This window comes from Acipenser ruthenus, chromosome 51 (assembly GCF_902713425.1).
Source record: "Acipenser ruthenus chromosome 51, fAciRut3.2 maternal haplotype, whole genome shotgun sequence".
Classification (NCBI taxonomy): domain Eukaryota; kingdom Metazoa; phylum Chordata; class Actinopteri; order Acipenseriformes; family Acipenseridae; genus Acipenser; species Acipenser ruthenus.
Window position 1 is genome coordinate 2,458,020 of NC_081239.1, and position 21,014 is coordinate 2,479,033.

General features: G+C 46.2%; 1 protein-coding gene across 11 annotated transcripts in view; it reads left to right on the forward strand.

Moving 5' to 3' along the window:
- Positions 1-21,014, forward strand: part of LOC117398504 (EH domain-binding protein 1-like protein 1) — a 62,947-nt gene that overhangs the window by 31,767 nt on the left and 10,166 nt on the right. For 9 of the 11 annotated variants that reach the window (XM_059015673.1, XM_059015672.1, XM_059015674.1 and 6 more), the window contains 11 exons: positions 1,463-2,011; positions 2,894-3,439; positions 4,923-5,471; positions 6,353-6,898; positions 7,793-8,341; positions 9,581-10,126; positions 11,305-11,865; positions 16,365-16,695; positions 17,110-17,282; positions 18,313-18,361; positions 19,493-20,194. In XM_059015673.1, the coding sequence (XP_058871656.1) occupies positions 1,463-2,011; positions 2,894-3,439; positions 4,923-5,471; positions 6,353-6,898; positions 7,793-8,341; positions 9,581-10,126; positions 11,305-11,865; positions 16,365-16,695; positions 17,110-17,282; positions 18,313-18,361; positions 19,493-20,194 (5,101 nt within the window). The remainder of the gene's footprint in view (positions 1-1,462; positions 2,012-2,893; positions 3,440-4,922; positions 5,472-6,352; positions 6,899-7,792; positions 8,342-9,580; positions 10,127-11,304; positions 11,866-16,364; positions 16,696-17,109; positions 17,283-18,312; positions 18,362-19,492; positions 20,195-21,014) is intronic. The other 2 variants (XM_059015680.1, XM_059015681.1) reach the window with 2 other exon arrangements.

Here is a 21,014-nt window from a genome sequence, read left to right on the forward strand (position 1 = left end):
TTGCTGGGACTCCACTTTTAACTTTGTGTTTGTAGATATAACATACGCCTTTGGGAAAGGTGCTATGTGGTCTTGGCCTGCTGTCTTAGGCTCATTTTTACATACTAACGTGAGAAACCAGTTGCGTAGACTGTATTTTCTTTTTTATCAACCCAGTCTTTTCAGCCACTGAACCGATAGTGTCCGCATGACCAGTAGGGGTCACTGACGGGAGGAGGTGAACGATCCCCTCTCTCCTCCCTAACCCTGCGGGAGTGCAAAGGGCAGTGCTGTGTTTACTGGGAGAGGCAGGGGGGCCAGTGTTACACCTTGTGAAGGGGATGTGGAGTTGAGGGCATCATCGCCTTGAAAGTGGCCATCAGGGTTCAGCACTGTTGGGCGGATTTGCTTAAGTAATTTGTTTAGCCTTCCAGAGTAATCAAGGGACCCAGGGTGTACAGGGAGAACATGCCCCACACCAGGGCCATGCCAAACCCAATCAGGGAGACAGACAGGTCCTAATAAAGTGGCCAGTCAGTAGCAGAAACACTCATCCTATTGTCATTCAACTTAGAAAGCACACGAATCCTAACCAGGTCACAACTGACTTCAGTATCGTAGATATGGCTTCTCTGATGTTGATGAAACTGCATCGTGGATGTAGACCAGCGTGATTGCTACAGAACCGTTGACTAAACTGTGTTCTGTCATATGAATCCTTTGTGGGGGATCTGTGTCATATATAATGCCTTGTTCACTGTGTATGATCTTGGTCTTATCATACTCCCATACGCTTCCTCCTTGCTTTAGCATGATTTTCCTTTGGGGAGTTGCAGTATAAATATCTACAAATGAATAAAAATGAATTCTATTTTGATAGATGAACAACATGCATGGTCCCATACTTTGCTACCATTGCTACACCTAGTAAAGAAATGGGAACCTATAGATGTATTCATTAGCTCAGCCTATTCGACTATTTCTACTTATTCAACGCTGTCAAAATAATACTTGTTCTACCCGAGTACATTATGTAAATATAATATTCTAATTAATGATGTGCCTGTGGTTAGAATTGGTGTTATTCCTGCTTTGAAAGCTGACTCAATGTTTTCGGAGATGACAAAGTACTGTCATTAGAATTTCTTAGTGGTGTATTGCACAGGGAATAATCTGTGTATCGAGAACACTTTATTATTCAAAGGAAAGACGCCTCTTCACAAAGCTTTCAAAGGATGCTTAATTGAGGCTTGCAAAGTAAAAGCTCTGTCGATCAGTTATCGGTTAAATGACTAGCTGTTTCACATCTACTTGTCATCAGTGTTGTATATCTTACACTGCATCCTCTAAGTGTTTAAAATATTTTCTAGATATTTGATATGCCAGATTCTTCAGAACCATGTAGCAATAATCACTGAAGTAAACAGTGACAGCAGTGCTTCATTCTTTCCCCTCAATTTGACCATGCTTTCGTATGCTCTAGAACGGAGAGTTTAGCCAACACTGTGCAGCCATCTAGACCAGAAGCAGCCTTTGCCCCTGCTGACCCATCCACACAGCTGCCCATATTAGAGGGAGCCCAAATCTCAGGGAGTGCGTCCCAGTCTGTACCTCCAGCCAAACCAGAGGACAGAGCAGCGACAGACAAAGCAGACAGACAGGCGACCGCCGCTAAAGAAAGCCAAGAAGCCACCCCCCCACTGCCACTTCTTGTGAAGCCTGGAGGTGCCACACCCAAGATGGAGGCCCCTGCTGCTGCTGCTGCTTCCTCGGGCCCTGCTAAGGAGCCCCAAACCCAGGCAGGGGTGGGCAAGAAACCCTTGGTGGAGGTGAAAGAACCCATGCCATTGGCCGCCCCCACTGCCACACCTGAGAAGGGAGCCAATCAAAAGGAGGAGAGCCTCCAGTCAGGAAGGGGATTGGATGGTCTGAAGAAGGGGGAGGGGTCTCCAGCACAGAAGGAGATGGAGAGGCCTGCAGAGGAGGGGCCCATGCGCAAAGTGGAGGCTGCGGCAGGGAAAGGGGACAGGGGGTAAGTGTTGGAGTTGAATGGAGTTCCCTGTGCTTTTCCAAGCCATCGCCATGCTTGCCTGTGCTTTACCATTTTTCTACCAGGCTTCCTTGTGCTTTAAATATCCATCACAGGGATTTCTATCCTTGCTGAAGGAGTTATAGTGGAGGGTATGTCTCTATGCACGTGCGTCACACTGACGTTTTTTATATATACCTTGAGGACGGCACTCACAGTCTTGATGAAGCTTGGTATGGGCATTCCCACTTCAGCCTGTTTTAATGCATTGATTGGTCGGGTCAATGATGGGTTAGTCTTCAGAAATATCTTCAGAACCACTTGTCCAAATTTGATGAAACTTTGCATGGACTTCTGTTACATACTGTGACAGTAGGTCAAGGCTAACTTCTCTTTTAGCAGCGACATGATATTGGCTGAGCTATTGAAGGCTGTATGTTGGAAACTGCTTGTCTGGGTGTGATGAAGTTATGCATATGCATTTGTTAGGAGATGCTATTCCACAATCTTTGGATATAGGTCGTGGTGATCTAGATTGTAATCAAACTGACACCTGGATTATTTTATTGGTTGTGTGTTACTTAAAATACAGACCTTGTTCACTTGGTAATGAGTGATTACCTGCTTTCAGTAAGTAAATGATTGCAGATCAAATCTTACAGTCCACACAGTGAAGATGTATTCTGAATAGCTAACGTAAACTGATTCTTGAATTCAGGTGCTCTGGTCTGGAATGCTGTCTGCCCTGTCTCTGTGCTAGTGCCTGCAATATTCCCTGTGCTTGACAATGCGGTCCCCATGCTGTACCATGTTTTCGCATGCCTGCATCTCCCTCTGCTTTCCCATTCTTTCCCCTCAATTTGACCATGCTTTTGTATGCTCTAGAACGGAGACTTTAGCCAACACTGTGCAGCCATCTAGACCAGAAACAGCTGTTGCCCCTGCTGACCCGTCCACACAGCTGCCCAGATTAAACGGAGCCCAAATCTCAGGGAGTGCGGCCAAGTCTGTACCTCCAGCCAAAACGGAGGACAGAGCAGCGACAGACAAAGCAGACAGACAGGCGACCGCCGCTAAAGAAAGCCAAGAAGCCACCCCCCCACTGCCACTTCTCGTGAAGCCTGGAGATGCCACACCCAAGATGGAGGCCCCTGCTGCTGCTGCTGCTTCCTCGGGCCCTGCTAAGGAGCCCCAAGCCCAGGCATGGGTGGGCAAGAAACCCTTGGTGGAGGTGAAAGAACCCATGCCATTGGCCGCCCCCATTGCCATACTGAAGACAGGGGCCAATCAAAAGAAGGAAAGCCTCCAGTCTGGTTCGGAATTGGAGGGTCTGAAGGTGGAGAGGCCTCCAGCACAGAAGGAGGAGGAGAGGCCTGCAGAGGAGGGGCCCATGCGCAAAGTGGAGGCTGCGGCAGGGAAAGGGGACAGGGGGTAAGTGTTGGAGTGGAATGGAGTTCCCTGTGCTTTTCCAAGCCATCGCCATGCTTGCCTGTGCTTTACCAGGCTTCTACCAGGCTTCTTTGTGTTTTAAATATCCATCACAGGGATTTCTATCCTTGCTGAAGGAGTTATAGTGGAGGGTACGTCTCTATGCACGTGTGTCACACTGACGATTTTTTAGATATACCTTGAGGACAGCTCTCCCAGTCTTGATGAAACTTGGTATGGGCATTCCCTTACTCAGTATCTTGTTATGCCATCATCCAGGGCATGGTGACCCACTTCAGCCTGAGTTTTAATGTCTTGATTGGTCGGGTCAATGATGCGCTAGCCTTCAGAAATATCTTCAGAACCGCTCGTCCAAATTTGATGGAACTTTGCATGGCCTTTTGTTACATGAAGCTATTCCACATACTGTGACTGTAGGTCAAGGCTCCCTTATTTTTTAGCAGCGACATGATAGGGGCAGCAGTGTGGAGTAGTGGTTAGGGCTCTGGACTCTTGACCGGAGGGTCGTGGGTTCAATCCCAGGTGGGGGACACTGCTATTGTACCCTTAAGCAAGGTACTTTACATAGATTGCTTCAGTAAAAACCTAAATGTATAAATGGGTAATTGTATGTAAAAATAATGTGATATCTTTTAACAATTGTAAGTCGCCCTGGATAAGGGTGTCTGCTAAGAAATAAATAATAATAACGATATTGGCTGAGCTATTGAAGGCTATATGTTGGAAACTGCTTGCCTGGGTGTGATGAAGTTCTGCCTGTGCATTTGTTAGAAGATGCTATTCCACAATCTTTGGATATAGGTCGTGGTGATCTAGATTATAATCGAACTGACACCTGGATTATTTTATTGGTTGTATGTTACTTACAATACAGACCTTGTTCACTTCGTAATGAGTGATTACCTGCTTTGAGGAAGTCAGTGATTGCAGATCAAATCTTTCATTGCACGCAGTGAAGATGTATTCTGAATATCTAACGGCAACCGATTCATGAATTCAGGAGCTCTGTCTTCAATGCTGTCTGCCCTGTCTCTGTTCTAGTGAGAGCAATGTTCAGTTTACAATCATCATTCCTCCAAGATAACGCTCATTAAATAGAGAGAGAGAGTTCTGCATAGCTGCGATCAACATGCATAGCATCTTGACTACCTCATATCCACGTCTACTGTGGCTGATTCCACATGAATACCCTGTTACTATTCTTCCTAATGCTTTACCATGCTTCTCTAGCATTTGTTATGCCTCCCCATCTCTGACCGTGCTCCTCTTTGCTGTACCAAGTTTGCTTGTATCTCCCTATGATTTACTATGCATCTTTAGGCTTTACCATCTTTTTACCAAGCATTGCAATATTCCCTGTGCTTGACAATGCTCCCCCATGCTGTACTATGTTTTTGCATGCTTGCATCTCCCTCTGCTTTCCCATTCTTTCCCCTCAATTTGACCACGCTTCCCTATGCTCTAGAACGGAGACTTTAGCCAACACTGTGCCGCCATCTAGACCAGAAGCAGCCGTTGCCCCTCCTGACCCGTCCACACAGCTGCCCAGATTAGAGGGAGCCCAAATTTCAGGGAGTGTGGCTAAATCTGTACCTCCAGCCAAACCAGAGGACAGAGCAGCGACAGGCAGAGCAGACAGACAGGCGACCGCCGCTAAAGAAAGCCAAGAAGCCACGCCCCCACTGCCACTTCTCGTGAAGCCTGGAGATGCCACACCCAAGATGGAGGCCCCTGCTGCTGCTGCTGCTTCCTCGGGCCCTGCTAAGGAGCCCCAAGCCCAGGCAGGGGTGGGAAAGAAGCCATTGGTGGAGATGAAAATACCCATGCCATTGGCCGCCCCCACTGCCACACCTGAGAAGGGAGCCAATCAAAAGGAGGAGAGCCTCCAGTCAGGAAGGGGATTGGATGGTCTGAAGAAGGGGGAGGGGTCTCCAGCAGGGAAGGAGATGGAGAGGCCTGCAGAGGAGGGGCCCATGCGCAAAGTGGAGGCTGCGGCAGGGAAAGGGGACAGGGGGTAAGTGTTGGAGTGGAATGGAGTTTCCTGTGCTTTTCCAAGCCATCGCCATGCTTGCCTGTGCTTTACCAGGCTTCTGCCATGCCTCCCTGTGCTTTAAATATCCATCACAGGGATTTCTATCCTTGCTGAAGGAGTTATAGTGGAGGGTATGTCTCTATGCACGTGTGTCACACTGACGTTTTTTATATATACCTTGAGGACGGCACTCACAGTCTTGATGAAGCTTGGTATGGGCATTCCCACTTCAGCCTGTTTTAATGCATTGATTGGTCGGGTCAATGATGGGTTAGTCTTCAGAAATATCTTCAGAACCACTTGTCCAAATTTGATGAAACTTTGCATGGACTTCTGTTACATACTGTGACAGTAGGTCAAGGCTAACTTCTCTTTTAGCAGCGACATGATATTGGCTGAGTTATTGAAGGCTGTATGTTGGAAACCGCTTGTCTGGGTGTGATGAAGTTCTGCCTGTGCATTTGTTAGGAGATGCTATTCCACAATCTTTGGATATAGGTCGTGGTGATCTAGATTATAATCAAACTGACACCTGGATTATTTTATTGGTTGTGTGTTACTTAAAATACAGACCTTGTTCACTTGGTAATGAGTGATTACCTGCTTTCAGTAAGTAAATGATTGCAGATCAAATCTTTCAGTCCACACAGTGAAGATGTATTCTGAATAGCTAACGTAAACTGATTCTTGAATTCAGGTGCTCTGGTCTGGAATGCTGTCTGCCCTGTCTCTGTGCTAGTGCGTGCAATATTCCCTGTGCTTGACAATGCTCCCCCATGCTGTACCATGTTTTCGCATGCTTGCATCTCCCTCTGCTTTCTCATTCTTTCCCCTCAATTTGACCATGCTTTCGTATGCTCTAGAACGGAGACTTTAGCCAACACTGTGCAGCCATCTAGACCAGAAACAGCTGTTGCCCCTGCTGACCCGTCCACACAGCTGCCCAGATTAAACGGAGCCCAAATCTCAGGGAGTGCGGCCAAGTCTGTACCTCCAGCCAAAACGGAGGACAGAGCAGCGACAGACAAAGCAGACAGACAGGCGACTGCCGCTAAAGAAAGCCAAGAAGCCACCCCCCCACTGCCACTTCTCGTGAAGCCTGGAGATGCCACACCCACGATGGAGGCCCCTGCTGCTGCTGCTGCTTCCTCGGGCCCTACTAAGGAGCCCCAAGCCCAGGCATGGGTGGGCAAGAAACCCTTGGTGGAGGTGAAAGAACCCATGCCATTGGCCGCCCCCATTGCCATACTGAAGACAGGGGCCAATCAAAAGAAGGAAAGCCTCCAGTCTGGTTCGGGATTGGATGGTCTGAAGGTGGAGAGGCCTCCAGCACAGAAGGAGGAGGAGAGGCCTGCAGAGGAGGGGCCCATGCGCAAAGTGGAGGCTGCGGCAGGGAAAGGGGACAGGGGGTAAGTGTTGGAGTGGAATGGAGTTCCCTGTGCTTTTCCAAGCCATCGCCATGCTTGCCTGTGCTTTGCCAGTCTTCTACCAGGCTTCTCTGTGCTTTAAATATCCATCACAGGGATTTCTATCCTTGCTGAAGGACTTATAGTGGAGGGTACTATCTTTGCACGTGTGTCACACTGACGTTTTTTAGATATACCTTGAGGACAGCTCTCACAGTCTTGATGAAACTTGGTATGGGCATTCCCACTTCAGTCTGTTTTAATGTCTTGATTGGTCTGGTCAATGGTGGGTTAGTCTTCCGAAATATCTTCAGAACCACTTGTCCAAATTTGATTAAACTTTGCATGGACTTCGGTTACAAGAAGCTGTTCCACATACTGTGACTGTAGGTCAAGGCTAACTTGTCTTTTAGCAGCAATATCATATTGGCTGAGCTATTGAAGGCTGTATGTTGGAAACTGCTTGTCTGGGTGTGATGAAGTTCTGCCTGTGCATTTGTTAGAAGATGCTATTTCACGATCTTTGAATATTGGTCGTGGTGATCTAGATTATAATTGAACTGACACCTGGATTATTTTATTAGTTATATGTTACTTAAAATACAGACCTTATTCACTTCATAGTGAGTGATTACCTGCTTTGAGTAAGCAAATCATTGCAGATCAAATCTTTCATTCCACGCAGTAAAGATGTATTCTGAAAATCTAATGGCGACTGATTCCTGAATTCAGGCGCTCTGGTCTTGAATGCTATCTGCCCTGTCTCTGTTCTAGTGCCTGCAATATTCCCTGTGCTTGACAATGCTCCCCATGTTGTACCATGTTTTCGCATGCTTGCATCTCCCTCTGCTTTCCCATTCTTTCCCCTCAATTTGACCATGCTTCCCTATGCTCTAGAACGGAGACTTTAGCCAACACTGTGCAGCCATCTAGACCAGAAACAGCCGTTGCCCCTGCTGACCCGTCCACACAGCTGCCCAGATTAGAGGGAGCCCAAATCTCAGGGAGTGTGGCCCAGTCTGTACCTCCAGCCAAACCAGTGGACAGAGCAGCGACAGACAAAGCAGACAGACAGGCGACCGCCGCTAAAGAAAGCCAAGAAGCCACCCCCCCACTGCCACTTCTCGTGAAGCCTGGAGATGCCACATCCACGATGGAGGCCCCTGCTGCTGCTGCTGCTTCCTCGGACCCTGCTAAGGAGCCCCAAGCCCAGGCAGTGGTGGGCAAGAAGCCCTTGGTGGAAATGAAAGAACCCATGCCATTGGCTGCCCCCACTGCCACACCTGAGAAGGGGGCCAATCAAAAGGAGGAGAGCCTCAAGTCAGGAAGGGGATTGGAGGGTCTGAAGAAGGGTGAAGGGTCTTCAGCAGGGAAGGAGGTGGAGAGGCCTGCAGAGGAGGGGCCCATGCGCAAAGTGGAGGCTGCGGCAGGGAAAGGGGACAGGGGGTAAGTGTTGGAGTGGAATGGAGTTCCCTGTGCTTTTCCAAGACATCGCCATGCTTGCCTGTGCTTTACCATTTTTCTACCAGGCTTCCCTGTGCTTTAAATATCCATCACAGGGATTTCTATACTTGCTGAAGGAGTTATAGTGGAGGGTATGTCTCTATGCACGTGTGTCAAACTGACGTTTTTTAGATATACCTTGAGGACGGCTCTCCCAGTCTTGATGAAACTTGGTATGGGCATTCCCTTACTCAGTATCTTGTTATGCCATCATCCAGGGCATGGTGACCCACTTCAGCCTGAGTTTTAATGTCTTGATTGGTCAGGTCAGTGATGGGTTAGTCTTCAGAAATATCTTCAGAACCGCTCGTCCAAATTTGATGAAACTTTGCATGGCCTTTTGTTACATGAAGCTATTCCACATACTGTGACTGTAGGTCAAGGCTCCCTTATTTTTTAGCAGCGACATGATATTGGCTGAGCTATTGAAGGCTGTATGTTGGAAACTGCTTGTCTGGGTGTGATGAAGTTCTGCCTGTGCATTTGTTAGGAGATGCTATTCCACAATCTTTGGATATAGGTAGTAGTGATCAAGATGTTTATTGGACTGACACCTGGATTATTTTGTTTTTTGTATGTTACTTACAATACAGACCTTGTTCACTTCGTAGTGAGTGATTACCTGCTTTGAGGAAGTCAGTGATTGCAGATCGAATCTTTCATTGCACGCAGTGAAGATGTATTCAGAATATCTAATGGCAACCGATTCCTGAATTCAGGAGCTCTGTCTTCAATGCTGTCTGCCCTGTCTCTGTTCTAGTGAGAGCAATGTTCAGTTTACACTCAGCGTTCCTCTGAGATAACGCTCATTAAATAGAGAGAAAGTTCTGCATAGCTGCGATCAACATGCATAGCATCTTGATTACCTCATATCCACGTCTACTGTGGCTGATTCCACATGAATACCCTGTTACTATTCTTCCTAATGCTTTACCATGCTTCTCTAGCATTTGTTATGCCTCCCAATCTCTGACCGTGCTCCTGTTTGCTGTACCAAGTTTGCTTGTATCTCCCTATGATTTACTATGCATCTTTAGGCTTTACCATCTTTTTACCAAGCATTGCAAAATTCCCTGTGCTTGACAATGCTCCCCCATGCTGTATCATGGTTTCGCATGCTTGCATCTCCCTCTGCTTTCCCATTCTTTCCCCTAACTATGTTCATGCTTCCCTATGCTCTAGCACGGACAGTTTAGCCAACACTGTGCAGCCATCTAGACCAGAAGCATTCGTTGCCCCTGCTGACCCGTCCACACAGCTGCCCAGATTAAAGGGAGCCCAAATCTCAGGGAGTGCGTCCCAGTCTGTACCTCCAGCCAAACCAGAGGACAGAGCAGCGACAGACAAAGCAGACAGACAGGCAACCGCCGCTAAAGAAAGCCAAGAAGCCACCCCCCCACTGCCACTTCTCGTGAAGCCTGGAGATGCCACTCCCAAGATGGAGGCCCCTGCTGCTGCTGCTTCCTCGGGCCCTGCTAAGGAGCCCCAAGCCCAGGCAGGGGTGGTCAAGAAGCCCTTGGTGGAGATGAAAGAACCCATGCCATTGGCCGCCCCCACTGCCACACCTGAGAAGGGGGCCAATCAAAAGGAGGAGAGCCTCCAGTCAGGAAGGGGATTGGAGGGTCTGAAGAAGGGTGAGGGGTCTCCAGCAGGGAAGGAGGTGGAGAGGCCTGTAGAGGAGGGGCCCATGCGCAAAGTGGAGGCTGCGGCAGGGAAAGGGGACAGGGGGTAAGTGTTGGAGTGGAATGGAGTTCCCTGTGCTTTTCCAAGCCATCGCCATGCTTGCCTGTGCTTTACCAGGCTTCTACCAGGCTTCTCTGTGCTTTAAATATCCATCACAGGGATTTCTATCCTTGCTGAAGGAGTTATAGTGGAGGGTATGTCTCTATGCACGTGCGTCACACTGACGTTTTTTAGATATACCTTGAGGACGGCTCTCCCAGTCTTGATGAAACTTGGTATGGGCATTCCCACTTCAGCCTGTTTTAATGTCTTGATTGGTCGGGTCAATGATGGGTTAGTCTTCAGAGATATCTTCAGAACCAATTGTCCAAATTTGATGAAACTTTGCATGGACTTCTGTTACATACTGTGACAGAAGGTCAAGGCTAACTTCTCTTTTAGCAGCAATATCATATTGGCTGAGCTATTGAAGGCTGTATGTTGGAAATGACATGTCTGGTTGTGATGAAGTTCTGCCTGTGCATTTGTTAGAAGATGCTATTCCACAATCTTTGGATATAGGTCGTGGTGATCTAGATTATAATCGAACTGACACCTGGATTATTTTATTGGTTGTATGTTACTTACAATACAGACCTTGTTCACTTCGTAGTGAGTGATTACCTGCTTTGAGGAAGTCAGTGATTGCAGATCAAATCTTTCATTGCACGCAGTGAAGATGTATTCTGAATATCTAACGGCAACCGATTCCTGAATTCAGGAGCTCTGTCTTCAATGCTGTCTGCCCTGTCTCTGTTTTAGTAAGAGCAATGTTCAGTTTATACTCAGCATTCTTCTGAGATCATGCTCATTAAATAGAGAGAGAGTTCTGCATAGCTGCGATCAACATGCATAGCATCTTGACTACCTCATATCCACGTCTACTGTGGCTGATTCCACATGAATACCCTGTTACTATTCTTCCTAATGCTTTACCATGCTTCTCTAGCATTTGTTATGCCTCCCCATCTCTGACCGTGCTCCTCTTTGCTGTACCAAGTTTGCTTGTATCTCCCTATGATTTACTATGCATCTTTAGGCTTTACCATCTTTTTACCAAGCATTGCAATATTCCCTGTGCTTGACAATGCTCCCCCATGCTGTACCATGTTTTTGCATGCTTGCATCTCCCTCTGCTTTCCCATTCTTTCCCCTCAATTTGACCATGCTTCCCTATGCTCTAGAACGGAGACTTTAGCCAACACTGTGCCGCCATCTAGACCAGAAGCAGCCGTTGCCCCTGCTGACCCGTCCACACAGCTGCCCAGATTAAAGGGAGCCCAAATCTCAGGGAGTGCGTCCCAGTCTGTACCTCCAGCCAAACCAGAGGACAGAGCAGCAACAGACAAAGCAGACAGACAGACGACCGCCGCCAAAGAAAGCCAAGAAGCCACGCCCCCACTGCCACTTCTCGTGAAGCCTGGAGATGCCACACCCACGATGGAGGCCCCTGCTGCTGCTGCTGCTGCTGCTGCTGCTTCCTCGGGCCCTGATAAGGAGCCCCAAGCCCAGGCAGGGGTGGGCAAGAAGCCCTTGGTGGAGATGAAAGAACCCATGCCATTGGCTGCCCCCACTGCCACACCTGAGAAGGGGGCCAATCAAAAGGAGGAGAGCCTCCAGTCAGGAAGGGGATTGGAGGGTCTGAAGAAGGGTGAGGGGTCTCCAGCAGGGAAGGAGGTGGAGAGGCCTGTAGAGGAGGGGCCCATGCGCAAAGTGGAGGCTGCGGCAGGGAAAGGGGACAGGGGGTAAGTGTTAGAGTGGAATAGCCAGCATACGTTGGATCACCAACTCTTGGTAAATTTGCACGCTTTGCCAAGTCTGTTTTGGTGGATCTACCTTTGCATGGACCCTGTGAAGTGTTTTCAATGTCATTTTCAAGCAATTTGTACGTTATTTATTAACAGCACTAACTTGTACTGCTTTGTTTTACCTTGTGAATCCCACATACTTAAGTATGTTATCAAATGTCAGCATAGCTTGAAACATAACTCGAACTAAGAGATGCACAGAACTTTTCAAACTCAACTGTATTCTCCTCATAATTAATCATTTACAAGCACGCTCTTTTCCTTGAATATGTAATGAGTGTAACAAGCTCTTCTTTAGCCCTGTGGTAGAAGCGTAGTGTTTGCTGTGTCTCGTGTCGTCCGTATCGCAGTGTTACATTTTTAAATAGAATATCATACCGACATTTTTAATCACGTCTTCTGGGACAATACATTATTCAACATTTACTCGGGAGCGTTTGCTAGGAATAAGAGAATTTCTCGTCTCCAGATCGCAGTGTATCCAGTCACACTCCCTGTTCCCACAACACGCCCCTCAATTCAATCATTATCATTGTTACAAGAAGGATCCACTGCGATTTACCTGTGATGTGTGAATAAAAATATCAAAGCAATCAGGATTATGTTGAAATAAATTGCTGAGATTTGGATAACAGAGGGTGCAGCAAAGGCATAGTTTCTTGTAAACACTGCAGGGGGATCAGGAACTCTTTGAATGTTTAGTTTGCTCTGAGCACTGATGAGCAATAATGTCTATAATGTTTCAGCAACCAAACAATTCTGGGATTTGACTTCTATTCATGTGCATGTCCATTGAGACATCTCTTTTATCCTGTAAGACAGTAGTTCAAATAATGTTCAATTCTGGTTTACTGTGCACCTTTACGTAAATGTCAAGTTATCTTTACAAGCCTATAGAAATTTGTATTGACAGCTGCCCTGTGTTATTTTAATACAGTCAGGCACAACACTAGTAACCCATTTGCAGCAATAGTAAAGCATTAACCAATACAAGGCAGGTTTCCAGGCCTGAGGTGTTGGTTGTCTGGTTTTCTGAGTAAATCCCTTCAACGTGTTTTAAGTTGTTAGGAATTAATTTATAAAGGAATGCAGCAGTGGTGGAGTAGTGGTTAGGACTCTGGACTCTTGACCGGAGGGTCGTGGGTTCAATCCCAGATGGGGACACTGCTGCTGTACCCTTGAGCAAGGTACTTTACCTAGATTGCTCCAGTAAAAACCCAACTGTATAAATGGGTAATTGTATGTAAAATTAATGTGATAACTTGTAACAATTGTAAGTCGCTCTGGATAAGGGTGTCTGCTAAGAAATAAATAATAATAATACAACATCTTAGAAACCTGTTAACTGCACAAAACAATGATTGCCCTTAGGGTGCACCCTATAGTCTGGAGGTCACCGGTTCAAGTCCAGGCTATTGTGTTGCCGACCATAGACAGGAGCTCCCAGGGGGCGGCGCACAATTGGCCAAGCCCCAACCAGGGGAGGAGGGCTTAGGTCGGCCAGGGTGTCCTCGCCGCACCGCTCACCAGCGACCCCTGTAGTCTGGCCGGGTGCCTGCGGGCTTGCCTGTAAGCTGCCCAGAGCTGCGTTGTCCTCGACGCTGTAGCTCTGAGGTGGCTGCACGGTGAGTCTGTAGTGTGAAAAAAAGCGGTCGGAGAACAGCGTGTACTTGGGAGTGGAGCGAAGGGGTGGTAGCGGTGAGCTGAGCCTAAAAAAATAATTGGATATGCCAAATTGGGAGAAAATAATAAAAAAAAGATTGACTTTGTTTGCCCCGTCTACGTAGTTGTGCACATGTTGCGGTCATTTATAAACAGGGGTGGAGGCAGGGTTACCACCTGGCCCCTTTAAGACAAGCATGCTTTTTAACCCCCATCAAAACCACAAATGAGTGGATTCTGATCAACATGTCAGGTGAGTGTGAATTGCATGATGCCTCGCTAAATCAATTGAATTGTTTTACTTACTAGTTACCAAAAGCACACTTCCGCCTGGGGTGATTACTTCCTGCCAGGATCGTTTCCATCAATCAGACCTATGCAGCTTGCTGATTGGTTTATTTGTCTGATTGGGCGGGACTGTGAAGCAGGATGAAATATTAAATAAATAGAAACTGGACCACAACGTTTATGAAAAAGAGTGCTGGTGAGTGTAAAGTTCTCTAGAATGATGGGATTGCACTGTTTTGATAGATATTGATTGCCATATAACATTTCAAGCAGTAGGATTTCAATCCGTTGCTAGAGTCGAGTTAAAAAACCCGACCTGTCTTAAAGGATCCTGGAATTATGGATGGAGGTACGCGATGCTCTTGGGAGAGTGTGTGATTGTCAGCTGTGGAATCTCACACAGCAGGCAGCCTCTCCCAGGAGCGTCAGGTACTTAATTCATCATTTAAACACATTATTTACAATATATATATATATTTTCAGAACCCTGCTACTTACTCTAAACAGAGATACACCCCTGATGTGTGCTTCTAGCGTGCCTGGTTTTCATCCAGTTTCTTTTAACTGCTTCAAAACGTGTTGGAGTCGAGTTGGAGAATTCTAGCTGGGATGTATACGCTGTTCTGAGGGGAATGTCTTCCCACAATATTCCCTGTAAAACAGCATCGCCCTTAGCAGCGTTTCCCAGAGTAAAAGCATAGACACAGTGACAGGTAAGCATTGAAAAGCCCGGAGAGTTACAGTGAAGCATAGTAATGGATATACGGAAAACTATTGTAAAAGCCTAGTTTAAGCACAGGAAAAGCATGGGAAGCACTGACAAACTGCTCAGGTGCTGTCTTTAGCTTGTATTATGCTTGTGAACACACCCCTGTGTTGTGCTGAATCTGTGGAGACAGCTGTTTGTAAGTTTATATGCAAAAAATATCCATAAAAGTATAACAATAAAAACCAATGTAAAACAACCATGCGTTGTGAGGTACTTAATTTTTCATCAGTTTTGCCATTAAACTGCCATAGATATGTGTAACACTGGCTGGATGGGCCAAAGCGTCTTGATAGAAGTGAGATCCAGCAGCAGCTAGTGGTCTGACACTTCTGATTTGATGGCGATCCTCTTGCTGTGCACTAGATTGAGGCTAGATTGTCTGATCTATCCCTAAATTATAACTGACGAGCAGCTCCCAGAACTCAAGGCAGCTTAACACAGATTTATCCAGAAATCAAAAGTTAAAACAATAATTTGATAAGAACCACTCTTTGCAAACATTAAAAAGAATTAGATCATGTAACTTGAGGCCACTTGAATGATGCAAACAGTCCATGTGGAATTGCTCTTTTAATAATCAAAATGCACAAATAACCAGTGTCTGTGTGTTTGTGTGCATGGGCTGCATTGCTTTCTCATATTTGTATTACAGCTATGGCCAAACGTCTTGCGTCACCCTTTAGAATGAACTAATTTTGCTTCATAAAGTCGCATGAAAGCTGCTGAATAATGTTACGTTAACATATTGAATTACGTGCCGTTTTCTAGTTTTCCATATTCTTAACGTGAAATCAGACATTTCGAAATCTAACCTGAAATGCTGTACGACTATTATGGCTTCCGGTAGTTTTGCAATATCATTTTGTTTACATGATGTTAAATAAAACATCAAAGTGATGTTCATATAGTTTTATTTTTAAAATTCTGTCTCAATCCTAAAATTTAGGTGATGTCCGATATTTGGCCACAGCTGCAGTACAATGTCTGTGCTTGTTAGTGTCTGTGAACTCTGTGTTGGTCTTGTCAGGGCTATAACCTCAAGGTGCACTCTTCTGTTTATGTAAATAAATGAACTGATAAATAAACAGTCCCGTTTTTATTTGATTCAGTCACAGCAAGCCTTGCTCTTCGTCCAGATTTCTATCGCGGTTGTTTCAAGGTCTCATTGAAGGCTTTTCAGATCAATTCTAAATGTTCCACAGAGCCGATTGCAATCTCAATGCTGTATCAGGGAGCTCCACGCTGCACAATGGAGCGCAATAGAAACCCGGAATAGCTCCATTAAAAAGCGGATCGGTTTTTCTTTCGTTCCTAAAACCTGTGTGAACTGCGACCAAAGCAACCTGTTTCACCAGTTCCCTTCTCGTGGATCCAGCCAAGCCCAGAATCAGATTTGTTTAATGCTTTCAACTCAATGGGGATCCAAGCTAAATGGGACCAGGATCATCGAATTACAGCTTTTACAACTTTCCCAATTAAGAGCCCTCCTGAAATAAATAATTAAACTCCTTTACTTGTAAATATATAACGTACAGCACTGAAGCATTGTGTAAATAGCAGAGATCGAGGGCTGGCTGGTGAATTCTCTAGGGCAGCAGGGCAGAAGAGCACAGCACACAACAAGACAGGATACCAGGGGGGGTTCAGATAATCAGGGTTTACTGTATCCTTAATCACCTTTGCTCTCTCTGTCTCTCTCTCTCAATGACTGTTGCAGTTCCATTCCACTGCAGAAGGGGGTGCTGAAGCCCAAAGCGGATCTTCCAGTCCCAGCAATTCGTCTGAAGAAGAGACTGAGCTTCACCCAATCAGAGGACAGCACCCCGCCCCGCTCTACAGAGTCATCCTGCACAGGGAGCCCCGAGACCAAGCGAGCCCACAGCAACGGAGTCCCGGCACCAGCCAGTCAGAGCCCGGCACAGCCCCCCGCAGCCAATCCCCTCGTAGCACCCAAGCGCACCAAGAAGAAGGTCCCGCCCCCTCCTGTGTCGATCGCGGAGACCCCAGAGAGATGGGAGCAGAGTGAGAGGAGCGAGGCCGCAGCAGTGGTACGACACTTTCTGTACCTAAAGAGGATTCACACTCCATTCTAAGTGTGTTTAAGAGTAAGATTGAGGGTAGTCCCGAGCTGTTTATGTCTTTGCTCATGAATTGATTATTTGAGTTACCCACAGTGAACCATGGTGTGTTCTGTTTACACCACGCAGAATTAACCATTTACTTATTATGATAAAGTTAATGAAGTGATTTCTTTTAGTTGTACCGAATAAACATTAGGCATTGAGAACGACTTCTAGTGGAAAAGTTAGTCATACTGATTGTTCAGTAGTTGGATGATTCATTCAAAAACACTGAGACACAAGCTACTTCATCTGTTATCCTTATTGTATTGTAGGCTGTATTGTAAATCGTATCAACTTCAAATTTGTATTGACTTTGTGTTGTGTGTTTTTCACCCTCAGCACCCGAGTCCTCTCCCCAGTCCAGGGCTGGTCAGTTCGAGCCAGTCTCTTCTGGAATGGTGCCAGGAGGTTACCAAGGGTTACCGTGCTGTACGCATCACTAACTACACCACATCCTGGCGCACTGGCATGGGCTTCTGTGCCATCCTGCACCACTTCCACCCAGAAAAGATGTAAGATTCCTGGTACCGCTTAGAATGATTCCCATAAGAAAAGCACAGCAAAGTGTAGTAAAGCACAGTGAAAGCACAGGAAAGACCAGAGAGGTAAAGCATATTAACAAACATGACAAACCTTGGTAATTTATGGTATATGCATTGTATATGCATGGGAAAACTATAGTGCAAACTTACTGCTGTAAGCTTTTCTAAGGGACAGAACGCTATATTGAGATTGTCTGTTTAATGATCTACACCAGGGCTGTCCAACAGGGGGCTCTTGAGCCCTGTATCTCTCTGTGAGCTCCACAATCCGGCTCTTTTGAAGTTTCCCTTTGGAAGACAGCAAGGACAGTCTGCAGTTATAGGCAGAAATTGGCATTGCTGAGTCCTGTTGCCCGAAGTTTTGTCCCCGTTATTCGTATGATCTAACCCATTTTGAAAAGCACAGCTCATGATCCGGAACTTCCAGTTTCTCTTCCTCATTCCGGTATCTCCATGGCGACCTGTAGTCCCTGGACTCCTCAGTGATGTCTCTCTACAAACAATCCGATTCTGTCAGGTATTCCGGTTTCTGATCTAACCAGCACAACACGGACCGGGCAGTCAATCAGACTCGGAATATATGAATATCTGTATGGACCAGTGTTCTGATAACACATTAAATTGACAGGTCTGAGAATGACTTGAGTAAACCTGCAGTGAAAACAGCAGAGGCTCCACTTCGGAAACACAAAGCGGGTGCAGTGAGGGGTCAGACTAAAGGGACAGGGAGCCGTGGAAATTCATACTGGAATGAAGAAGAGAACCTAGGAGTGCTGGAGACTTCCATCAGGAGCTGGGCTTTTCAAAATAGTTTTCATACGAAAAAAAAAAACATTCGGAACTACTCAGAGCGATAAAGAGGTAAGGGGAAGGTATCATTTACCTTAATGAATAACACTACTGCAACAGTATACACTGTAATGTACAGTTCATATACAGTTTATGACGATGTTAATTTAAATGTTTAAATGTTTTATCATATTTTCTTGTTCTTCCCCAGAGACTATGATGCTTTAGACCCTCAGGACATCAAAAACAACAACAGGAAGGTACGGTTTCTATGTTTAAGGCTAAGAATTTGGCATCTCCACTAGATGGCAGTCAAAACACACACAAAACCAATATGACTGGGAGGGGGGTGGAAGGAAATCTCCTTTTAAATGTGATGTAGCACTGGACTGCTCAGGATCTTTGAGCCAATCAGAGTGCACGTTTCACCTTCTGTATGCCACAAAATATCACGGAGAATCCCTATCCATGACGTGAGCCGTGGCACTTCCACTGTGTGCTGTGCTGGATAACAGCACGGAGGCGTCATTCTGCCACACAGGCACTGGCAGGTCTGTAACCCTCTGATACGAGATCTATGGTCCTGATATGTGGACCTCGTGGTCCATTGCTGTGGAACATAAGAACATAAGAACATTTACAAACGAGAGGAGGCCATTCGGCCCATCTTGCTCGTTTGGTTGTTAGTAGCTTATTGATCCCAGAATCTCATCAAGCAGCTTCTTGAAGGATCCCAGGGTGTCAGCTTCAACAACATTACTGGGGAGTTGGTTCCAGACCCTCACAATTCTGTGTAAAAAAAAGTGCCTCCTATTTTCTGTTCTGAATGCCCCTTTATCTAATCTCCATTTGTCTCCCCTGGTCCTTGTTTCTTTTTTCAGGTCAAAAAAGTCCCCTGGGTCGACATTGTCTATACCTTTTAGGATTTTGAATGTTTGAATCAGATCGGATATTTTACTACTTTGACAGGCATGTTTATGACGATGGTTAAACAATTAAGCACATGTTTTAAAAACTAGAAGGAACTTCCTAAAACAGAGGCTGTCAAACTCTTCACTGGGGTTTTAACCACAGAGTTGAATCAGGACCCCCCAGCTGAATACTGAGGAAGGCGAAACCAACAATAAAAACTGCAATGAAAGCAGGAGTCCTCTATATAGTGTCTGTGCGTATCATAAAGCCGTCTCTCCGTCTCTCACCACTGTTCTGTACATTACATTTATATGTTGTTTTCCAGACATTTCCAGAATTTACTGGGAACTCCCCCTGGGGCAACCTTTTTTGGACCCCAGTTTGAGAACCACTGTCTTGGAATGAATACCAAAGGGTTACAGTTGAAGTTTCTCAATGGTTCTGCCGTTGTGACCCTCTGCCTCTCTCCTTTTACCTAGGCCTTCAACGGCTTTGAAAGCCTGGGGATTTCCCGTCTCCTGGAGCCCGCCGACATGGTCCTTCTGTCGGTGCCGGACAAGCTGATAGTCATGACCTACCTGTGCCAGATCCGCGCCCACTTCACAGGCCAGGAGCTCAACGTGATTCAGATCGAACACAACAGCAGCCAGAGCACTTACAAGGTGGGAAGCTTCGACACAGACACCCACTGCTCCGTCGAGCCAGCCCAGTTCTACGCCGACCGCATCCAGGCTTCGGGGCTCAAACCCCGGCCCGAAGAGCCCAAGACCTTCCAGGGGGCCGTGGACAAGGAGAGGGAGCTCAACAAGTGCTGTACCCAGGAGGAGAAGGAGAGTACTGGGGGAATGCTGGACTCCACTGCAAAGGATTCTCAACCGGCCTCTAATGGGAAAGCTAACGGTGCCGAGGTGAAACCGGGGGACTTAGTGCCGCCCCCCCGGACCAAACGGACTCTACTGAAGGTGGAGGGCTTGGAGGAGAGAGTGGAGGGGGAGAGGGAGAGGCTGGGGATTCAGGGGGGGCCCGTGGCGCCGCCACGCACACACACAGCCGCCAAGTCGGGCTTCTCTCACGTGAGAGATGCGGACCTGGTGAAGAAGCGGCGGTCTCGTCTGAAGAGCGACTCGCAGTCCATGGACGAGTCCGAGGTCACGGAATCCAGCCCCCAGGGGAGAACTGAGGTAGAGAGAGCTGGACAGGAACTCACTGACACCCCACCAATACATACAAGCACAGAGAGGTTTTATTACCAAAAGATTTGGTTTGAAGTCATTGTAGCTAACAGAATCCTTTCACTTCCATTCACTACATTGGTCTCAAATAACAAACATATATTTGCATTTAAAACTTGACATTGAAAGTACAAATTCAGTTCTTATTTGAAGGTTCCTGGCCAGCTATAAACCTATATTTTACTTATTTTTACAGTGCTGAAAAAGTAACACAATGTATTAGTTTATACAGAAATGACATGCTTTGCATAATTAAAATACTACTAACCAGGATATGACAACACTTTGAGAAACATTATAAACATCAAATGTTATTTACACATGCTGAGGAATCAGATATCATCACAAGCATTTGAAGAACATTCTTAGCCTAACTTACGCAGCTGTGAATTCAGTCTATCAGGAAACAGTGGCAATTGGGCCTTGACCTTAATGGGTAAATCTCCTGGTTTAAATAAATAATTACATATAAAATAAAAATAATCCTTTCTCCAAGAGATTTAAGAAGCCTTGCAAACAGTAATAGATTACCATACAGTACCTTCAAATGAGTTTGGAGAGCTACAGAATATTCTTATTGATATTTATAGCTACACATTAGTGGCATACAGTCCACAGGATATGTCCTATCTTTGGAAGAGAATTTCCTTACGTGGCTATAGTATGTGTCCAATTGTGATGTCACTGTTTTGAATGGCCTCTGCAGTGCCATAGCTATGACTTTTCAAACCGTGATTAAAAATCAGCATGCCATCAGTGAGGCTTTGAG